The sequence below is a fragment of the Hemitrygon akajei genome, chromosome 28 (assembly GCF_048418815.1).
Source record: "Hemitrygon akajei chromosome 28, sHemAka1.3, whole genome shotgun sequence".
In the NCBI taxonomy this organism is placed as follows: domain Eukaryota; kingdom Metazoa; phylum Chordata; class Chondrichthyes; order Myliobatiformes; family Dasyatidae; genus Hemitrygon; species Hemitrygon akajei.
Window position 1 is genome coordinate 8,889,821 of NC_133151.1, and position 21,449 is coordinate 8,911,269.

At 51.3% G+C, this 21,449-nt stretch overlaps 1 protein-coding gene across 1 annotated transcript in view; it reads left to right on the forward strand.

Annotated features, from left to right (window-relative positions):
* LOC140717660 (mitogen-activated protein kinase kinase kinase 11-like) overlaps window positions 1–20,871 on the forward strand; it is a 119,673-nt gene extending 98,802 nt beyond the window's left edge. Inside the window, exons 8-10 of the mRNA XM_073031294.1 lie at window positions 6,479–6,576; window positions 13,970–14,416; window positions 19,896–20,871. Of these exons, the coding sequence (XP_072887395.1) occupies window positions 6,479–6,576; window positions 13,970–14,416; window positions 19,896–20,449 (1,099 nt within the window). The 3' untranslated portion in view covers window positions 20,450–20,871. The remainder of the gene's footprint in view (window positions 1–6,478; window positions 6,577–13,969; window positions 14,417–19,895) is intronic.
* The last annotated feature ends 578 nt before the right edge of the window (window positions 20,872–21,449 follow it).

Genomic DNA, 21,449 nt, shown 5'->3' on the forward strand with positions numbered 1-21,449 from the left:
GAGTGGGCTGGCGTTAGAGCGGTCAGGCTTGGACTCAACAGGCAGGGGGGAGACTCTAGAACTGACGCTTGGGAAGTTGGAGGCACAGTAGGCTTGATGGTAGTCGAGGGCACTGGAGTAGCCCTCCTGTGAGACGTGGAATCTCAGGCTACCTGCTGGGAAGTCCACCCCACCTCAGCTCCTGGCCGAGGAGGTCAAGGACCGGGAGCTGGAGTGGATCCACGCGGGACCAGCCAGGAGGCCGGAAATTTCGTACATGAGTCTTTTTTTTTAACTGAGGTGGTGACACCCAGAGTTCAGGTTCCAGATAATAGACAATAGGTGCAGAAGTAGACCATTCGGCCCTTCCAGCCTGCACCGCCATTTTGAGATCATGGCTGATCATCTACTATCAATACCCGGTTCCTGCCTTGTCCCCATATCCCTTGATTCCCCTATCCATAAGATACCTATCTAGCTCCTTCTTGAAAGCATCCAGAGAATTGGCCTCCATTGCCTTCCGAGGCATTGCATTCCAGACCCCCACAACTCTCTGGGAGAAGAAGTTTTTCCTTAACTCTGTCCTAAATGACCTACCCCTTATTCTCAAACCATGCCCTCTGGTACTGGACTCTCCCAGCATCTGGAACACATTTCCTGCCTCTATCTTGTCCAATCCCTTAATAATCTTATAAGTTGCAATCAGATCCCCTCTCAATCTCCTTAATTCCAGCGTGTACAAGCCCAGTCTCTCTAACCTCTCTGCGTAAGACAGTCCGGACATCCCAGGAATTAACCTCGTGAATCTGCGCTGCATTTCCTCTACAGCCAGGATGTCCTTCCTTAAACCTGGAGACCAAAACTGTACACAATACTCCAGGTGTGGTCTCACCAGGGCCCTGTACAAATGCAAGAGGATTTCCTTGCTCTTGTACTCAATAGGATGGGAGACGGGTCAGTGGCACTGAGGCTCAGCAGGGTCAAAGGTCAAAGGTCAGGCAGACCGGCGGTGATAGGAGACTCAGTAGTCAGGGAGACAGCCTGGAGACACCGTGGCCATGAGAGAGACGCCAGGGTGGCGTGCTGATCCCCCCCGGGTGCTGGGGTCCGGGCTGTCTCGGAAGATTCTGAAGAGGGAGGGTGAGCAGCTGGAGGCCATGGTGCAGGGGCCAGGGTTTTCAGCTCTCTGGATCACTGGGATCTTTCCCGAGGGAAGGTACGACCTGTACAAAGTGGACGGGCCGCTCCCGAACCGGAGGTGGGGGGGGGGGGGGGCGAATATCCTCGCGGGCAGGTTCGCTAGAGCCGTTCGGGAGGGTTTTAACTGATTTGGCGGGGGGGGGGGGGCGGGGGAACGTGTTGGAGGCAACCAGCGGTAGGGCTGAGGATGGGGCGGTTGGTAGACAAGTCGATGGGGTGTGTGGTGAGACTGTGAGGAAGGACAGGGAGACGATGGGGCAAGATTGCAGTCCATGGGGTGGAGTAAAGTGTAACAGGAGGCCCAAGTCGAAAAGGGTGACGAATACAGGACTGAAGGTGTTATATCTGGACGCACGCAGTGTACGGAATAAGGTAGATGATCTTGTAGCGCGGTCAGAGATTGCCAGGTGTGAAGTTGTGGGCATCACCGAGACGTGGCTGAAAGAAAATCGCAGTTGGGAACTTAACATCCAAGGATACACGTTGTATCGAAAGGCCGGTAGGCAGAGGGGCTGGCGTGGCTCTGCTGGTAAAAAAAATGAAATCAAATCCTTAGAAAGAGGTGACGTGGGATCAGAAGGTGTGGAATCCCTGTGGGGAGAGTTGAGAAACTGCGAGGGTAAAAAAGACCCCGATGGGAGTTATTTGTAGGCCTCGAACAGTCGCCAGGATGTAGGATATAAATTTTAATGGGACGTAGAAAAGGCATGTGAAAAAAAGGGCAATGTTGCGATAGTCATCGGGGATCTCAATATGCGGGTGGATTGAGAAAATCAAGTCGGTGCTGGATACCAAGAGAGGGGATTTGTAGAATGGCTACGAGATGGCTTATTAGGGCAGCATGTGGCTGAGCCCACCAGGGGAAAGACTATTCAGGATTGGGTGTTGTGTAATGAACCAGATTTAATTAGGGAGCTTAAGGTAAAGGAACCCTTAGGGTTGCAGAGATCATAATATGATAGAATTCACCCTGCAATTTAAGAGCGAGAAGCTAAAGTCAAATGTATCGGTTTTATGGTGGAGTAAAGGGAATTACAGAGGCATGAGAGATGCCGACCAAAGTTGGTTGCAAGGGGACACCAGCAGGGATGATGGCAGAACAGCAATGGCTGGAGTTTCTGGGGGTGATTCAGAAGGCGCAGGATAGATACAGCCCAAAGACGAAGAAATATTCCAAAGGGAGAATGAGGCGACCGTGGCTGATTTGGGAAATCAAGGGCAGCGTCGGAACAAAAGAGACAGCATATAATACAACGAAAATCAGTGGGAAGTTAGAGGTTGGGAAGCTTTGCAAAACGACAGAAGGCAACTAAAAAAAAGCCCTAAGAAGAGAAAAGATGGAATACGAAGGTAAGCTAGCCAAAAGAAAAAAAAAATCAAATAGGATACCAGAAGTTTTTTCAGATAATAAAAGAGAGGCCAGAATGGGCCACCAGAGAGTGATGCTGTAGAGGTAGTAATGGGGGACAAGGATATATCTTGTATCAGTCTTCACAGTGGAAGACGCTAGCAGTATGCCGGAGGTTTGAGAGTGTCAGGGGGCAGAAGTGTGTCGAGTTGTCCTTACTAAGGAGAAGGCGCTTGGGAAGCTCTCAGGCCTGAAGGTCACCGGGACCAGATGGACTACACCCCGGGATTCTAAAGGGGGCGCTGAAGAGATTGTGGGCGCACTGGTAATGTCGTTCAGGAATCACTAAACTCCGCAGTGGTTCCAAAGGACCGGAAAATTGCAAATGTCACTCCGTTTTTTAAGGGAGGGGAGGCAGAAGGAAGGAAATCATAAGCCCATTAGCGTGACTTCAGTGGTTGGGAAGGTGTCGGAGTCCATCCCTGAGGGTGAAGTGTCGGGGTGCTTGGGGGCACGTGCCCAAACAGGCCAAAGTCAGCACGGTTTCCTTAGGGGAGATCTTGCCCGACAAATCTGTTTTTGAATTCTTTGAGGAAACAACAGGCAGGGTAGAGTTAGGGGATGCTGTGCGTTGGATTTTAGAAGGCCTTTGACAAGGGCTACTCGCTGCTTAACAAGAAAAGAACCGGTGGTACTACAGGCAAGATACCGGCGTGGATAGAAGATTGGCGGACTGGCAGGAGGCGAAGATTCGGAATATGTTTGTTCTGCTTGCTTGTCAGTGACTAGTGGCGTACCGCGGGGGGGTTTGATATTGGGCCCTGTCCCTTTTCAAGTTGTACGTCAGCAATTTGAACGATGGAATGAATGGGTTTGTGGCCGAGTGATATGAGGATAGGTGGAGGGGAAGGTAGTGCGGAGGAAGCAGGGAGTTCGCAGAAGGACTGGGGCAGATAGAGACAAGGGGGCAAAGAAGTGGCAGATGGAATATAGTGTGCACTTTTGAAGGTGCGGACTACTTTCTAAATGGGGAGAAAATTCACAAACCAGGGGGGGGGGGGGTGCACAGGGACTGGGGAGTCCTCGTGCAGGATTTCCTGAAGGATAACTTGCAGGTTGAGTCGGCGGTGAGGAAGGCAGATGCCATGTTAGGGTTCGAGAGGGCCAGAACACCAGAGCGAGGGTGTGATGCTCAGGCTTTGTAAGGCAATGGTGAGGCCGCACTTGGAATATTGGGACCCAGTTAGGGCCCCTTATGTAAGGAAGTGCTGGCATTGGAGAGGGTCCAGAGGAGGGTCACAAGAACGATGCTGGGAATGAAAGGGTTAATATGCGAAGGGCGTTCATTTGATGGTGCTGGGCCTAGATTTGTTGGAGTCTCAGCTATCGAAAGGCCTGGACAAAGGGGATGTGGAGAGGATGTTTCCTATAGTGGAGGAGTCTAGGACCAGAGGACACAGATAGAGTGGATGTGGAAAGGATGTTTCTTGTAGTGGGGGAGTCTAGGACCAGAGGACACAGATAGAGTGGATGTGGAGAGGATGTTTCTTGTAGTGGGGGAGTCTAGGACCAGAGGACACAGATAGTGGATGTGGAGAGGATGTTTCCTATAGTGGGGGAGTCTAGGACCAGAGGACACAGATTGAGTGGATGTGGAGAGGATGTTTCTTGTAGTGGGGGAGTCTAGGACCAGAGGACACAGATAGTGGATGTGGAGAGGATGTTTCCTATAGTGGGGGAGTCTAGGACCAGAGGACACAGATAGAGTGGATGTGGAGTGGATATTTCCTATAGTGGAGGAGTCTAGGACCAGAGGACACAGATAGAGTGGGTGTGGAGAGGATGTTTCCTATACTGTAGGACCGGAATAGAATGAAGTCCACTTGGATCAGAGATGAGGAGGAATTTCTTCAGCCGGAGGGTGGAGGGTCTGTGGAATTCATTGCCGAGGATGGCTGTATTTAAAGTGGAGGTGGATAGGTTCATGGTGAGCCAGGGCATCTATAAGGGTCTGGGCAGAATGGGAACAATAAATCAGCCATGATTGAATAGTGGAGCGGTTCGATGGGGAGAAGACAGGAGGTCGGGGCTGAGAGGAAATTTGGATCAGCCACGATGAAAAGCCTGAGCAGGCTCGATGGGCCTGGTTCCGCTCCTGTGTCTTACGTTGAAGTTCAGTAATTAATAATAAGTTTTGAATAAAATGAACAAATCATGAAGTTACTGTGAAAATATCAGATTGTTGTATTAAAAAAATGCATCAGGTTCACTAACATCCTTTGGAAACTGATTGACCACACTAGTTCACTTATAGGACGTAGAACAGTACAACACAGTACAGGCCCTTCGGCCCACAAAGTTGTGCTGGCCCTTTAGCAGGTACCAAGATCAATCTCCCCTCCTACGTAGCCCTCCGTTTTTCTAGCATCCACGTCCCTACCTAAGTGTTTCTTAGATGCCCCGAATGTATCTGCCCCTACAATCAATCCTGACATATTCCACACACCCAACGCTCTCTGTGTGAAGAAATTACCTCTGACATCCCCCCCCCCCCCCGTGCTTTTCTCCAATCACCTTAGAACTCTGCCCCCTTGTCCGTCCATGTTCTCTGGGGAGGAGAAGATGACACTTGTCAGAATTCAGATCCGCCAAAATGGCTGACGATTAACTGCCTGCACAACCCACTCGCGTCAGGGGCGATTGACACCAGATGTCCACGTTACTAAGGGTAATTCGATTTAACTTTTATCGAATCAGGCAAACTGAGGAGGGGATGGTGAGAGGAGCCATCCGCTTCAGAGATGCAAGCGGTTCTCGACGCGATAGCGTAGCGGTTAGCACGACGGTTTACAGTGCCGGCGACCGGGGTTCGATTCCCGCCGCTGCCTGTGAGGAGTTTGCACGCTCTCCCCGTGACCGCGTGGGTTTCCTCCGGGTGCTCTGGTTTCCTCCCACAGTCCAAAGACCTACCGGCTGGTAGGTTAATCAGTCATTGTAAATTGCCCTGTGATTAGGCCAGGATTAAACTAGGGCCCATTCCAAATTGTAGGAATTCTGCAGAAGCTGGGAGCCCACAGAACTCAGCAAGTCAGGCAGCAGGTGAAGGGCCTCGGCCTGAAACATCTACTGTTTATTCTTTTCCGGGGACGCTGCCTGACCTGCTGAGTTTCCTCTGGCCTCCAGAAGAGTGCTATCTTCAGAGGGTGAAGGTCAAATCACACAAGCAAGTCGCAGCTTAACCCTGCAGTAAGTTGTCACCTGAACGGGTTTTCTTAAATCACGTTTTTACATATTATACGACGAGGCATCGGGGCAGAGTTAGGCCATTCAGCCCATCGAGTCTGCTCCGCCATTCCATCATGGCCGATCCCGGATTCCACTCAACCCCGTACACCTGCCTTCACACCATATCCTCTGATGCCCCGACCGATCAGGAAACGACCAACTTCCGCCTTAAATATACCCACAGACTTGGCCCCCACCGCAGTCTGGGGCAGAGCATTCCGCAGATTCACTACTCTCTGACTAAAAAAAATTCCTCCTGACCTCTGTTCTAAAGGGTCACCCCTCAATTTTGAGGCTGTGCCCTCTAGTTCTGGATACCCCTCCCCCCCCACCACCACAGGAAACATCCTCTCCACATCCACCCTATCTAGTCCTTTCAACATTCGGTAGGTTTTAACGAGATATCCCTGCATTCTTCTAAATTCCAGTGAGTCCAGGCCCAAAGCTGCCAGACGCCCCTCATATGTTAACCCCTTCATTCCCGGAATCATCCTCTGGACTCTCTCCAATGACAACATCTCTGAGATAACGGGGCCCAAAGCTGTTGGCAATACTCCAAGTGCGGCCTGACTAGCGTCTGTCCCCGGCGTGCTTTTGGTCGGACAACGTAGACGGTAACTTTGTTAACTCAGAACACTGAGAATAACGTGAGCACTCCCCCCTCAGGACACGACCTCGGGCGGACAACGAGATATGGATCGGCGAATCCGGAGACGAGGGGTCAACTCCGTCTTCAACCAACTCCACTGGGGACTCTAATCCCGGTAAGCAGACAGATAGCCACCTGCTCTCCGACACAACCCCCCGGTTCGCCTCCTTGCCGGCGCACGGTCCGGTGAGCCCCAGGCCCAATCGAAAATGCCCCCCCCGTCCCGTCCCGTCCCGCGGTGTGTCTTGAGGGAGCGCTGCCTCTTCGATCGCTTAACCCGGGCGGACCTACAGACGGATATTCCAAGGGTCCTGTAGGCGCTGGAAATCCTGAGCGAGATGCCAAAGGAACCCAGCTAGCCAGGCAGCGTCCGCAGCGCTCGCTTCGGGAGGTAGACGGTCGACGTTTCGGGCCGAGACCCTTCGCCAGGAAGTGGACGGGAGTCAGGAGCCCATCTTCTGCCCCTATAGCTTAGGGTCTCACGGCATTTGAATTGAATTCACTTTATTTCTGACATCCTTCCCGTACATGAGGAGTAAAATTGTTTACATTACGTCTCCGTCTAAACGTGCAGACATACTAATTTATAATAGTTCACAATAAACAGAACAGTCAATGTAATATAGTGTGCAGGCAGTCCCCGAGTTACGAACGTTCGACTTACGGACAACTCGTACTGACGTACCGAGGAAGGAGAATGTGCCGTCCGCCATCTTAAGTCGGATCGCGACGCCGTCCGCCATTTTAAGTCGGATCGCGACGCCGTCCGCCATCTTAAGTCGGATCGCGACGCCATCCGCCATTTTAAGTCGGATCGCGACGCCGTCCGCCATTTTAAGCCGTCGCCGTCGACACCATGTTGAGTGTGTAACTTGGTATTTGCTGAGACCCTTCACCAGGAAGTGGACGGGAGCCAGAAGCCCGTCTTCCCCTTTCCACTCCAGTCCCGGTGAAGGGTTTTGGCCCGAAACGTCGACGGTTTATCCACAGACCAGGATCAGGTTTAATATCACCGGCGTATTCCGTGAAATTTGTCGTCTTTGCAGCAACAGGACGTAAAAATGAAAGCTAAAAACTAAAAAATAAAAATAAAACCTGAATTGCAGCGAATATAAAAACACAGATTTTATTATTCTTGCAACTGTGTGCATATATATCTTTGTGAATCTTTGCAATTACCTGAATTAGTTGCTCATAAAATGTGGTCTGATCTTCATCTCTGTCACAATAACAGACAACCACAATCTGCCTAAACTAATAACACACAAGCAATCGTACTTCTTCCCGGCAATGCTGAGTACAGTCGGCCCTCCTTGTCCGCGGATTCCGCACGCGCGGATTCAACCAACCGCGGATCGGGAAAACCCGGAAGTTCTCTCTCCAGCACTCGTTGTTCGAACATGTACAGACTATTTTTTCTTGTCATTATTCCCTAAACAATACAGTATAACAACTATTTACATAGCATTTACATTGTATTAGGTATTATAAGTAATCTAGAAATGACTTAAAAGTACAGGCAGTCCCCGGGTTATGAATGAGTTCCATTCCTGAGTCCGTCTTTAAGTCGGATTTGAAGTCAGAACAGGTACATCCGGTATTATTTAGCGTCAGTTAGTCAAATGTTTGTCTTAGTATATAGTATATATTTTACCTTTCTATGCATATGAAACACTTAAGAAACATACGTATTTCAATAATTAAACCACTGCGTTGCTTAGTAATAATTGTAGCTTTCATCGGGGCAGGGCCTTTCACATTCTCCATTAAAATTGTTACGATTGCTGACCAACAGTAGCCTAACACTTTTCCAATGACCAAAGGCGTTTCACCTCTTTCCGATCGCTTTATTACTTCCACCTTATTTTCAAACGCGACCGTGATTATTTTTGTGAACAGAAACACTGCAGATTCAGAGCTGCGCTGCCAGGTCCTAATGTCCACCACACAGAGCATGTTAAATAAAGTCCGGGGTTCCGCTGGGTCCTAAAGACCACCGCACGGAGCATGTTAAATAAAGTCCGGGGTTCCGCTGGGTCCTAAAGACCACCGCACAGAGCATGTTAAATAAAGTCCGGGGTTCCGCTGGGTCCTAAAGACCACCGCACCGATACATGCTAAATAAGGGACTTGAGCATCCGCGAATTTTGGTATCCGCGGGAGGTCCCGGAATCAATCCCCTGTGGATAAGGAGGGCATACTGTACAGGCAGTCCCCGGGTTATGAATGAATTCCATTTTTGAGTCCGTCTTTAAGTCGGAACAGGTACATCCGGTATTATTTACCGTCAGTTAGTCAAACATTTTACTTAGTATATAGTACATATTTTACCTTTCTATGCATATAAAACACTTAAGAAACATACGTATTTCAATAATTAAACCACTGCGTTGCTTAGTAATAATTGTTGCTTTCATCGGGGCAGGGTCTGTTCCGATCGTTAACACTTTTCCAACGACCAATGGCGTTTCATCTCTTTCCGATCGCTTTATTACTTCCACTTTATTTTTAATCGTGATCGTGATTATTTTCGTGAACAGAAACACGGCGGATTCAGAGCTGCATCACCAGGTCCTAATGTCCACCGCACAGAGCATATTAAATAATGTCCGGGGTTCCGCTGGGTCCTAAAGACCACTGAACTGAGACAGGTTAAATAAAGTCCGGGGCTCCGCTGGGTCCTAAAGACCACCGCACCGAGACAGGTTAAATAATGTCCGGGGTTCCGCTGGGTCCTAAAGACCACTGCCCTGAGACAGGTTAAATTAGGGACTTGAGCATCTGCGTTTTTTGCTATCCGCGGGGGTCCCAGAACCAATACCCCGCGGATAAGGAGGGCCGACTGTTCAACATTTAAACAATCACAGTCTAGATTCAGAAAAAGTGTGTGAACCTCTGGGGTAATGCCTTCTGCAAAATCTATTTGGAGTCGGGTGTTCTAATCGATGAGATGAGATTGGAGGTGTGGGTTGTGGGGGTGCCCTGCCCTAATAAAGAAAGGCCACACAAAGTCAGGGTACTGCTCTTCTTAAGAAAGATCTGTCTATGTGCACCATGCCTCGATCTAAACAACCTTCAGAGGACCTTTGAAGAATTAGAGAGATACGTGAAGCTGGAAGAGGCTACGAAAGCATTTCTGAAGACCCGAGTGTTCATTAGTCCGCAGTAAGAGAAATCGTCTACAAATGGAGGAAATTCAGTACTGTTGTGACGCTCCCTAGGAGTGGGGGTCCTGCGAAGATCACGCCAAGGGCACAACGTGCAAAGCTGAAGGAGGTGAGAGGAACCCAAGGGCAGCAGCAAGAGGCCTGCCCTTATAGAACTCTCTAGAAGATAAACACTGGACAAGAACGGAAGGACACCACGGAGGAAACCACTGCTCTCTTTATATAAAAATAAACATGGCTGCAGGTCATGTTTCCAACTGTGACAAGACTGCCGAACGGATCCTGACCCGGATCTGGGCCGTACCTTCCAAATATCCGGACCTGACTTGCACTACCTTACTCTCCCTTTTCTATGTTCTAATTATGATTTATAATTTAAATTTTTATTAGATTTACTATTGATTTGTAAATCAAAGTATTTTGATTGTTGATTTCCAACTGTGACAAGACTGCTGAACGGATCCTGACCCGGATCTGGGCCGTACCTTCCAAATATCCGGACCTGACTTGCACTAACGTACTTTCCCTTTTCTATTTTCTAATTATGATTTATAATTTAATTTTTTATTATATTTACTTTGATTTGTACTTCACCTGGTCGTTCCACAACGCTTCTGGGTCAATGTTCTGTGGACAAATGAGACACAAGTTGAACTTTTTTGGCAGAATTGCACATTGGTAAGTTCGGAGGGAAAAGGGCACTGCACACTAACTCCAAAACCTCATCCCAACTGTGAAGCACGGTGGAAGGGGCATCGTGGTTTGGGGCTGCTTTGCTACCTCAGGGTCTGGACAGCTTGCAATCATTCAGGGAACAATGAATTCAAAGTTGTATCAAGACATTTTACAGGAGAGTTTCAGGGTAGCAGTCCGTCACCTGAAGCTTAATAGAAGCTGGATGACGTAACGAGACAATGATCCGAAACACAAGAGTACATCAACAACAGAATGGTTTAAAAAGAAAAGTAGTGCTTTGGAATGGCCAGGTCAGAGTCCAGACCTTAACCCATTTGAGATGATGTGGAATGACCTGAAGAGGGCTGTTAATGCAAGGTATCCCAGAAATATTGATGAACCGAAGCAGTTTTTAACGGAGGAATGGTCTAAAGTTCCTCCTCGCCATTGTGCAAGTCTGATCTACAGCTACAGGAAACGTTTGGTGGAGGTTATTGCCGCTAAAGGAGGTTCTACCGGTTATTAAATACTTTCACTTTATTGTCACCAAACAATTGATACTAGAGCGTACAATCGTCACAGTGATATTTGTTTCTGTGGTTCATGCTCCCTGAAGTACAAATCAAAGTAAGTATAATAAAAATTTAAATTATAGATCATAATTAGAAAATAGAAAAGGGAAAGTAAGGTAGTGCAAGTCAGGTCCGGATTTTTGGAAGGTACGGCCCAGATCCGGGTCAGGATCCGTTCAGCAGTCTTATCACAGTTGGAAAGAAGCTGTTCCCCAAATCTGGCCGTACGGATCTTCAAGCTCCTGAACCTTCTCCCGGAGGGAAGTGGGGCAAAAAGTGTGTTGGCTGGGTGGGTCGTGTCCTTGATTATCCTGGTAGCACTGCTCCGACAGCGTGCGGTGTAAAGTAAGTCCAAGGATGGAAGATTGGTTTGTGTGATGTGCTGGGCTGTGTTCACGATCTTCTGCAGCTTCTTCTGGTCTTGGACAGGACAACTTCCATACCAGGTTGTGATGCACCCTAGAAGAATGCTTTCTACGGTGCACCTATAAAAATTAGTGAGGGTTTTAGGGGACAGGCCAAATTTCTTCAGCTTTCTCAGGAAGTAAAGGTGCTGGTGGGTTCGCATACTTTTTCCAGCTTGGACTGTGAATGATTAAACAATGTGTTCAATAAAGACAAGAAAAGTACAATTGTTTGTGTGTTAACAGTTTAGGCCGATTGTGTTTGTCTATTATTGTGACTTAGATGAAGATCAGACCACATTTTATGAGTAATTACTGCAGAAAACCAGGTAATTGCAAAGGGCTCACAAACTTTTTCTCAAAACAGTTTCAAGAATAAGCTAATATATTAGCTAAATTAAATAAGTGCAAAAAAAGTCGTGAAGGCTACAGGACAGAGACAGGCCCTTCGGCCCACAATGCTGTGCTGACCCAGCAAATCAAAAAACCAGGCAAACACCAATCCCTCCTACCTACCCCATCTCCGTATCCCTCCGCCCTCCTCACATCCACCCAAGCGCCCGTTAAAGGCCTCCAGCACCCAGGGCATGCCCTTTTCTCGCTGTTACCATCAGGTAGGAGGTACAGAAACCTGAAGGCACACACTCAGCCATTCAGGAACAGCTTCTCCCCCTCTGCCATCAGGGAGGAGATACAGGAGCCTGAAGGCACACACTCAACGATTCAGGAACAGCTTCTTCCCCTCTGCCATCAGGGAGGAGGTACAGGAGCCTGAAGGCACACACTCAACGATTCAGGAACAGCTTCTTCCCCTCTGCCATCAGGGAGGAGGTACAGGAGCCTGAAGGCACACACTCAACGATTCAGGAACAGCTTCTCCCCCTCTGCCATCAGGGAGGAGATACAGGAGCCTGAAGGCACACACTCAACGATTCAGGAACAGCTTCTTCCCCTCTGCCATCAGGGAGGAGGTACAGGAGCCTGAAGGCACACACTCAACGATTCAGGAACAGCTTCTTCCCCTCTGCCATCAGGGAGGAGGTACAGGAGCCTGAAGACACACACTCAACGATTCAGGAACAGCTTCTTCCCCTCTGCCATCAGGGAGGAGGTACAGGAGCCTGAAGACACACACTCAACGATTCAGGAACAGCTTCTTCCCCTCTGCCATCAGGGAGGAGGTACAGGAGCCTGAAGACACACACTCAACGATTCAGGAACAGCTTCTTCCCCTCTGCCATCAGGGAGGAGGTACAGGAGCCTGAAGGCACACACTCAACGATTCAGGAACAGCTTCTTCCCCTCTGCCATCAGGGAGGAGGTACAGGAGCCTGAAGGCACACACTCAACGATTCAGGAACAGCTTCTTCCCCTCTGCCATCAGGGAGGAGGTACAGGAGCCTGAAGGCACACACTCAACGATTCAGGAACAGCTTCTTCCCCTCTGCCATCAGGGAGGAGGTACAGGAGCCTGAAGACACACACTCAACGATTCAGGAACAGCTTCTTCCCCTCTGCCATCAGGGAGGGGGTACAGGAGCCTGAAGGCACACACTCAACGATTCAGGAACAGCTTCTCCCCCTCTGCCATCCGATTCCTAAACGGACATCGAACCCTTGGACACTACCTCACTTATTTTAATATGTAGTATTTCTGTTTTCTGCACAATCTTTAATCTGTTCAATATACGTAAACTATAATTGATTTACTTATTTGTTATTATTATTACAATTATTATTTATTACTATTATGTTTTTTCTTCGATATTAAGTACGGCATTGAACTGCTGCTGCTAAGGTAACAAATTTCACGTCAGGTGCCGGGGATAATAAACCTGATTCTGATTCTGAATCTAATGTATTTGCCTCTGCCACCCTACCAGGCATCCTCCACTCTCCAAATAAAAAAAACTTACCCCTCACACCACCCCCCCCCCCCCCCATCTTCAATGCTGCCCTCTGGTATTGGACACCTCAACCCTGGGAAACAGACACTCCACTCTACCGAGGCCTCTCATAGTCTTATAACCCTCCATCGGCCTCTGGCCGCTCCAGAGAAAACATCCCAAACTTGCCCTTGCAAAGCTAAAGATATTTTTCACGGTATTTGTGTGTATGAAATCAGTAAACTTGATCGAACGGGTACGTGGATGGGAGAGGTTGAGGGGGTAAAGGTTGGAGTGGATCTAGCTTGGGTTGCCATGGAGCAGTAGGTCCGAAGGGCCTGTAGATTTCGGAGCCTGTAGATTTCGGGCCTGTAGATTTCGGGCCTGTAGATTTCGGAGCCTGTAGATTTCGGGCCTGTAGATTTCGGGCCTGTAGATTTCGGGCCTGTAGATTTCGGGCCTGTAGATTTCGGAGCCTGTAGATTTCGGGCCTGTAGATTTCGGAGCCTGTAGATTTCGGAGCCTGTAGATTTCGGGCCTGTAGATTTCGGGCCTGTAGATTTCGGAGCCTGTAGATTTCGGGCCTGTAGATTTCGGGCCTGTAGATTTCGGGCCTGTAGATTTCGGAGGGCTCAGATCCCCGGCACTTTGGCGGCGCAGAGGGAGGATCCTGACTGTCCCTGTACGGACGCTGCCCGAGCCCCTCAGTCTGGGTCCCTGGACGGGTGGGCGATACGTTCACGGGATGACATTGTAATCTCCTTTCTTCCCCCTCTCTCTCTCTTAAAACAAATCCAACGGCAGCCGACGACACCAGGAGCGACGAGCACCTCCCAGTCGACGACCCTCACCTACCTCAGGCCGCCGACGACCGCGCCAACGAAGGCCGCTGGCCGTTGAGGAGCCCGCGCCGGGCCTTGCTAGCCAGTGCCGCCGTGCTCGCCTCGGTGGCGCTCGGCCGCGGCCTGCAGGCCCCGCGCCAGGCCGATGCCCAGGAGGCCCCCGTCGGCTGCGGCAACGGCGGCTCACCGCAGCTGACGCACGGCAAGAAGGCCCGGAAGGAGGCCGCCGAGCCGCCCGGCGATCTCATCCGCTTCTCCGACAGCCTGGACCCGGCCGAGGTGCTGATCGACCTGGCCCCCGCCAGCGGGCGGCCCCTGCTGCTGCCCGGGCCCCCGGTCACCCCTAGGAGGGAGCGGAGGCGTGTCGCCGGTGGGGGCAGTCCATCGGAAATCAGCGCCGACACTGCAGGTGAGACTCCGGCAAGGGACGAAGTGGTGCCACGGCCAACGGGCTGGCCCTGTGGAGTAGCCTGGTACTGACTAAACACATCGATGAAGGTAGAGCAGCAGATGTAGTGTATATGGATTTCAACAAGGCATTTGGTAAGGTTCCCCAGGCAAGGCTTATTGAGAAAGTAAGGAGGCCTGGGATCCAAGGGGATCTTGCTTTGTGGATCCAGAACTGGCTTTCCCACAGAAGGCAGAGTGGTTGTAGACGGGTCATATTCTGCATGGAGATCAGTGACCAGTGGGGTGCCTCAGGGATCTGTTCTAGGACCCTTACTCTTTGTGATTTTTATAAATAACCTGGATGAGGAAGTGGAGGGATAGGGTTAGTAAATTTGCCGGTGACACAAAGGTTGGGGGTGTTGTGGACAGTGTGGAGGGCTGCCAGAGGTTACAATGGGACATTGATAGGATGCAAAACTGAGCTGAGAAGTGGCAGATGGAGTTCAACCCGGATAAGTGTGAGGTGGTTCATTTTGGTAGGTCAAATATGATGGCAGAATATAGTATTAATGGTAAGACTCTTGGCAGTGTGGAGGATCAGAGGGATCTTGGGGTCCGAGTCCATAGGATACTCAAAGCTGCTACACAGGTTGACTCTGTAGTTAAGAAGGCGAACGGTGTATTGGCCTTCATCAATTGTGAAATTGAATTTAGGAGCCGAGAGATAATATTGCAGCTATATAGGGCCCTGGTCAGACCCCGCTTGGAGTACTGTGCTCAGTTCTGGTCACCTCACTACAGGAAGGACGTGGAAACCATAGAAAGGGTGCAGAGGAGATTTACAAGGATGTTGCCTGGATTGGGGAGCATGCCTTATGAGAATAGGTTGAGTGAACTCGGCCTTTTCTCCTTGGAGCGACGGAGGATGAGAGGTGACCTGATAGAGGTGTATAAGATGATGAGAGGTATTGATCGTGTGGATAGTCAGAGGCTTTTTCCCCAGGGCTGAAACGGTTGCCACAAGAGGACACAGGTTTAAGGTGCTGGGGAGTAGGTACAGAGGAGATGTCAGGGATAAGTTTTTTACTCAGAGAGTGGTGAGTGCGTGGAATGGGCTGCCGGCAACGGTGGTGGAGGCGGATACGATAGGGTCTTTTAAGGGGCTTTTAGATGGAACTTAGTAAGATAGAGGGCTATAGGTAATTTCTGAGGTGGGGACATGACTTTGTGGGCCGAAGGGCCTGTATTGTGCTGTGGGCTTTCTATGTTTCCATGATACAGTGCCAGCAATCGCTGACCACGCTGCAATTCCCATCACGGCCAGCAGTCTGTGCTAAATTAATCCAGTGGGAGCGATAGGTTGCACCATCCCCTCCCTGCCTGCAGGTGGTGCTGTGCTCCCATTTCTTGGGCCATTCCGTCCAATCAGCTTGAGCTTAATTGTCATTCAGAATGGAGATGAGGAGGAATTACTTTAGCTGGGGGGTGGTAAATCTGTGGACTTTGTTGCCACAGGCGGCTGTGGAGGCCAAGACTTTATGTATAGTTAAGGCAGAGTTTGACAGGTTCAGGGTGTGACGGGATACGGGGAGAAGGCAGGAGATTGGGGTCTGAGGTGGGGGGGGTGAATGGCAGTGGGCCAAATGGGTAAGCTCTGCCCTTATAGCTCGGGGTCTTGTGGGAGTTGGATTGAATTAACTTTATTTCTGACATCCTTCATACACATGAGGAGTAAAAATCTTTGCATTACGTCCCCGTCTAAACATGCAACGTGCAGTCATAGTGATTTATAATAGTTTACAATAAATAGAACAGTCAATGCACTCAAATCAGCGTGAGTTCATCAGTCTGATGGCCTGGTGGGAGAAGCTGTCCCGGAGCCTGTTGGTCCTGGCTTTTACACTGCGGTACCGTTTCCCGGATGGGAGCAGCTGGAACAGTTTGTGGTTGGGGTGACTCGGGTCCCCGGTGATCCTTCGGGTCCTTTTTACACACCTGTCTCTGTAATTGTCCTGAATGGTGGGAAGTTCACGTCTACAGATGCGCTGGGCTGTCCGCACCACTCTCTGCAGAGTCCTGCGATTGAGGGAGGTACAGTTCCCATACCAGGCGGTGATGCAGCCAGTCAGGATGCTCTCAATCGTGCCCCTGTAGAAAGTCCTTAGGATTTGGGGGCCCACACCAAACTTCTTCAGCTTTCTGTGGTGAAAGAGACGCTGTTGTGCCTTTTTCACCACACAGCGGGTGTGTACAGACCACGTGAGATCCTCGGTGATGTGGATGCCGGGGAACTTGAAGCTGTTCACCCTCTCAGCCCCAGATCCGTTGATGGGGTGAGCCCGTCTCCATTCCTCCTGCAGTCCACAACCAGCTCCTTTGCTTCTGAGGGGCATCACCGAACGAAGCAGCATTCACCTGGACTAAGGTGCACAACGCAGCACCTATGACCCGCACACGACACGTAAAGTGGTATGATCGCAAATAACGTACATCTGTGACACAATTCGAAAAGTAAACAGTGTATCGCTTGAGACCTGACGAGACCTGGGAGTTCGGTCGTCTCACGGCCTGGCGGGTGGTGGGGGGAGTAGGATCGGTTCCCTGTCACCAGAGTCCTCTGGGAGGGTTACGGTTCCTCCCGCCTGACGGTGGGAGGTCAAAGAGATTGCTGGACGGGCGGGAGGGGTTAAATATCTCAAATGGTTGGAAGAGAGAGACCCCCCCCCTATCATCCGCTCAGCAGTCCTCGCAATCCTCTTGTGGTGAGATGCCTCGCAGTTCCCCTCCCGGCTAGCTGGTCAGGTCACTCTCGCAGGTGCTCCTGTAAGAATCGGTTAGGATTCCGCCAGCCGCTCTAACGCCTCTCTGTACGCCGCCGCCCCCTCCCCGTCGGCCGATCTCTGCAGTGTCGCCTGCGAACTTGATGTTCGAACAGGAGCTGGCGGTGCTGCTGTGCGTCAGTGCCCCTAGGGGGCGCCAGTGCTCAGCTCGTTGGCCACTGGGGGTGCTACAGCCAATGCAGACGCCCCCCCCCCCCCCCCCCCGGCAATCCTGCCCCTCCTCAGCCAATCCCCACCCCCCTCCCCCCGAATTCTCACACGTGCCTAGCACTTGGCACCGGGTTCATTTCTAACCACCCGCCTACAGGCCATCAGCCCTCTTGGCTCGGCGATGTGGTCCACGGTCCACAGTCCACTCTCCTCGCCGACTGGATTCCCCCTTCAGCACTCCAACTCTTCCACCAATCACCTCCCAGTGTCTCACTTCGAACCCCACCCACTCACCTGGATTCACCTATCACCTGCCAGTGTCTCACTTCAAACCCCACCCACTCACCTTGATTCACCAATCACCTCCCAGTATCTCACTTCAAACCCCACCCACTCACCTGGATTCACCAATCACCTCCTAGTGTCTCACTTCAAACCCCACACACTCACCTGGATTCACCTATCACCTACCAGTGTCTCACTTCGAACCCCACCCACTCACCTTGATTCACCTATCACCTCCCAGTGTCTCACTTCAAACCCCACCCACTCACCTTGATTCACCAATCACCTCCCAGTGTCTCACTTCAAACCCCACCCACTCACCTGGATTCACCAATCACCTCCTAGTGTCTCACTTCAAACCCCACACACTCACCTGGATTCACCTATCACCTACCAGTGTCTCACTTCAAACCCCACCCACTCACCTTGATTCACCAATCACCTCCCAGTATCTCACTTCAAACCCCACCCACTCACCTGGATTCACCAATCACCTCCTAGTGTCTCACTTCAAACCCCACCCACTCACCTGGATTCACCTATCACCTCCTAGTGTCTCACTTCAAACCCCACCCACTCACCTTGATTCACCTATCACCTCCTAGTGTCTCACTTCAAACCCCACCCACTCACCTGGATTCACCTATCACCTGCCAGTGTCTCACTTCAAACCCCACCCACTCACCTGGATTCACCTATCACCTGCCAGTGTCTCACTTCAAACCCCACCCACTCACCTTGATTCACCAATCACCTCCCAGTGTCTCACTTCAAACCCCACCCACTCACCTGGATTCACCTATCACCTCCTAGTGTCTCACTTCAAACCCCGCCCACTCACCTGGATTCACCTATCACCTGCCAGTGTCTCACTTCAAACCCCACCCACTCACCTTGATTCACCAATCACCTCCCAGTATCTCACTTCAAACCCCACCCACTCACATGGATTCACCTATCACCTGCCAGTGTCTCACTTCAAACCCCACCCACTCCCCTTGATTCACCAAACACCTCCCAGTATCTCACTTCAAACCCCACCCACTCACCTGGATTCACCAATCACCTCCCAGTGTCTCACTTCAAACCCCACCCACTCACCTGGATTCACCTATCACCTGCCAGTGTCTCACTTCAAACCCCACCCACTCACCTGGATTCACCTATCACCTCCCAGCATCTTACTTCAAACTCCACCCACTTACCTGGATTCACCTATCACCTTCCAGCGTGTCACTTCAAACCCCGTCCACTCACCAGGCACCACCTATCACCTGCCAGTGTCTCACTTCAAACCCCACCCACTCACCTGGATTCACCAATCACCTCCCAGTGTCTCACTTCAAACCCCACCCACTCACCTGGATTCACCTATCACCTCCCAGCATCTTACTTCAAACTCCACCCACTTACCTGGATTCACCTATCACCTTCCAGCGTGTCACTTCAAACCCCGTCCACTCACCAGGCACCACCTATCACCTGCCAGTGTCTCACTTCAAACCCCACCCACTCACCTTGATTCACCAATCACCTCCCAGTATCTCACTTCAAACCCCACCCACTCACCTGGATTCACCTATCACCTCCCAGCATCTCACTTCAAACCCCACCCACTTACCTGGATTCACCTATCACCTGCCAGCTTCTCTCCTCCCCCTCCCCCCCCCTTCCCCACACACCCTCGCCTGGTCTCACCAATCACCTGCCACCACCTTGCATTCCTCCCTCCCTCTCCTGTTCTCGAGAAGGGTCTCGGCCCGAAATGTCGACCGTCAACTCCCCTCCGCTAGATGCTGAGTTCCTCCAGCAGATCCCAGCGTGTGTGTTGCCTCAGCTGCCCAACCCTCGTAATCCTGGGGAGATTTTTGTTGGGTCCGGACCCTTGTAAATAAATGTGAATGTTGGGCACTTGCAGGGGCACAAGGACCTAAGAGGCTCGGTGGTGGAGTGGTTAGCACAATGGGTTACAGTGTTGGCAACCAGGGTTCAAATCCCACTGCCTCCTGTAAGGAAGGGTTTCCTCCAGGTGCTCTGGTTTCTGCCCAAAGACCTACCGGTTGGTTGTTGTAAATTGTTCCATTTAGGGTTAAATCACGGGTATTATTAAACTTTATTAAAATTTAAATTAAAAGTTATTAAAATTTATTATTTGATGTCTATAATGAGTTGGTACTGGCCAAGTGGAAAGTCTTTACCTCTCCCTTTCTCTGTTCCTTCCAGGAGAGACTACCTCCCCCATCAGGCTGAGGGACCAGCACACGTCCGGCTTCTCCGAACACAGGCACCCCTGGGCCTGGCAGCAGGCGGAGCACCCCAAGACGGCGGCTCTCCCCCGGCCCCGGCCCTCCCCGGCTCGAGCCAGGATCGACCCCTGGAGCTGCGTCTCCACCGGCCCCAGCGACCAGGGCCGGGCCCCGGGCAGCCAGGCGCCGGACCCTTTCGGCTCGCCGGGGCCGCGGCCCCCGACGCCTGGCAACCCCTTCCGCTCGCCGGCGACCCCGCCCCAGCAGAGCGGCGTGGCCTGGGGGCACCTCCGGGCCCCGGGGCCCAGGAATCCCTTCACCCCGTTCCCGCCGCCTGCCGCCGGCCCCTTCGCTGCCGCAGCCAACGGAGCTGGCTTCTCGAGCTGCCCCATCTCCGGACTCGTGTTCAGCCCCTCCGGGGGGCCTCTGCCGTTTCTTCCGCCGGCCACCCAGCACCGGAACTTCATCGACCTGGACTCCGAGGCGTGGGCCAAGGACTCCCTCCCGCCCGGCTGGTCAGAGCAGGGTTGAGGACTCGCCAATCTCGATTGGAAGCGTTTTTCCCACTTCCCCCCACTTCCCCGTACCTTGGACTCCATCCGCCGAACCATAAGAGACAGGCGCCAGGTGGGAAATACTTTCCCCGGTCGTGGAGCAAACTCTGAGGGCGTCAGAGGGCCGGTTCGAAGTGCCAGGAGGCGAAGCAAGGGACAACGGGGGGGGAGGGGAACTTTGCCGAGCTCGGACGGAAACTGGGACGCGCGGGCGCGAGGCTCTCCCTCGCCAGTGCGTTCACCCGCGAAGCACGGGTGGCGCCGGGGGGGGGGGCGGAGGGGAGGGGGACGCAGAACGAGGGACTGCGGCCTCTGGGCTGAGCAGGACCCGCGGGCGGCCGTGGTATTTTTAGGAAAATACGTTTTACAAAAGAGGGACCAAAAAAAAAATTATTATTATTATTATTATTAAATAAAACTTTCTGACCTCTCTCTGTTGATTTATTTGCTCTCAGGGTTCTGAGTTCTAGTATCACATCTGTTTGGGAATCGTTTCTACCTCCTGAATATCCTTCTCCCCCACACCGAATGGTTGAGACGCACTTCTTGCTGTTTAAACATATACATACCATAGAACCACAGAACATTACAGCACAGAAACAGGCCTTTCGGCCCTTCTTGGCTGTGCCGAACAATTTTTCTGCCCAGTCCCCACTGACCCTCACCTGGCCCATATCCCTCCATACCCCTCTCATCCATGTACCTGTCCAAGTTTTTCTTAAATGTCAAAAGTGAGCCCGCATTCACCACTTCATCTGGCAGCTCGTTCCGCACTCCCACCACTCTCTGTGTGAAGAAGCCTCCCCAATGTTCCCTTTAAACTTTTCCCCCTTCACCCTTAACCCATGTCCTCTGGTTTTTTTCTCCCCTGGCCTCAGTGGAAAAAGCCTGCTTGCATTCACTCTATCTATACCCATCAGAATTTTATATACCTCTATCAAATCTCCCCTCATTCTCCTACGCTTCAGGGAATAAAG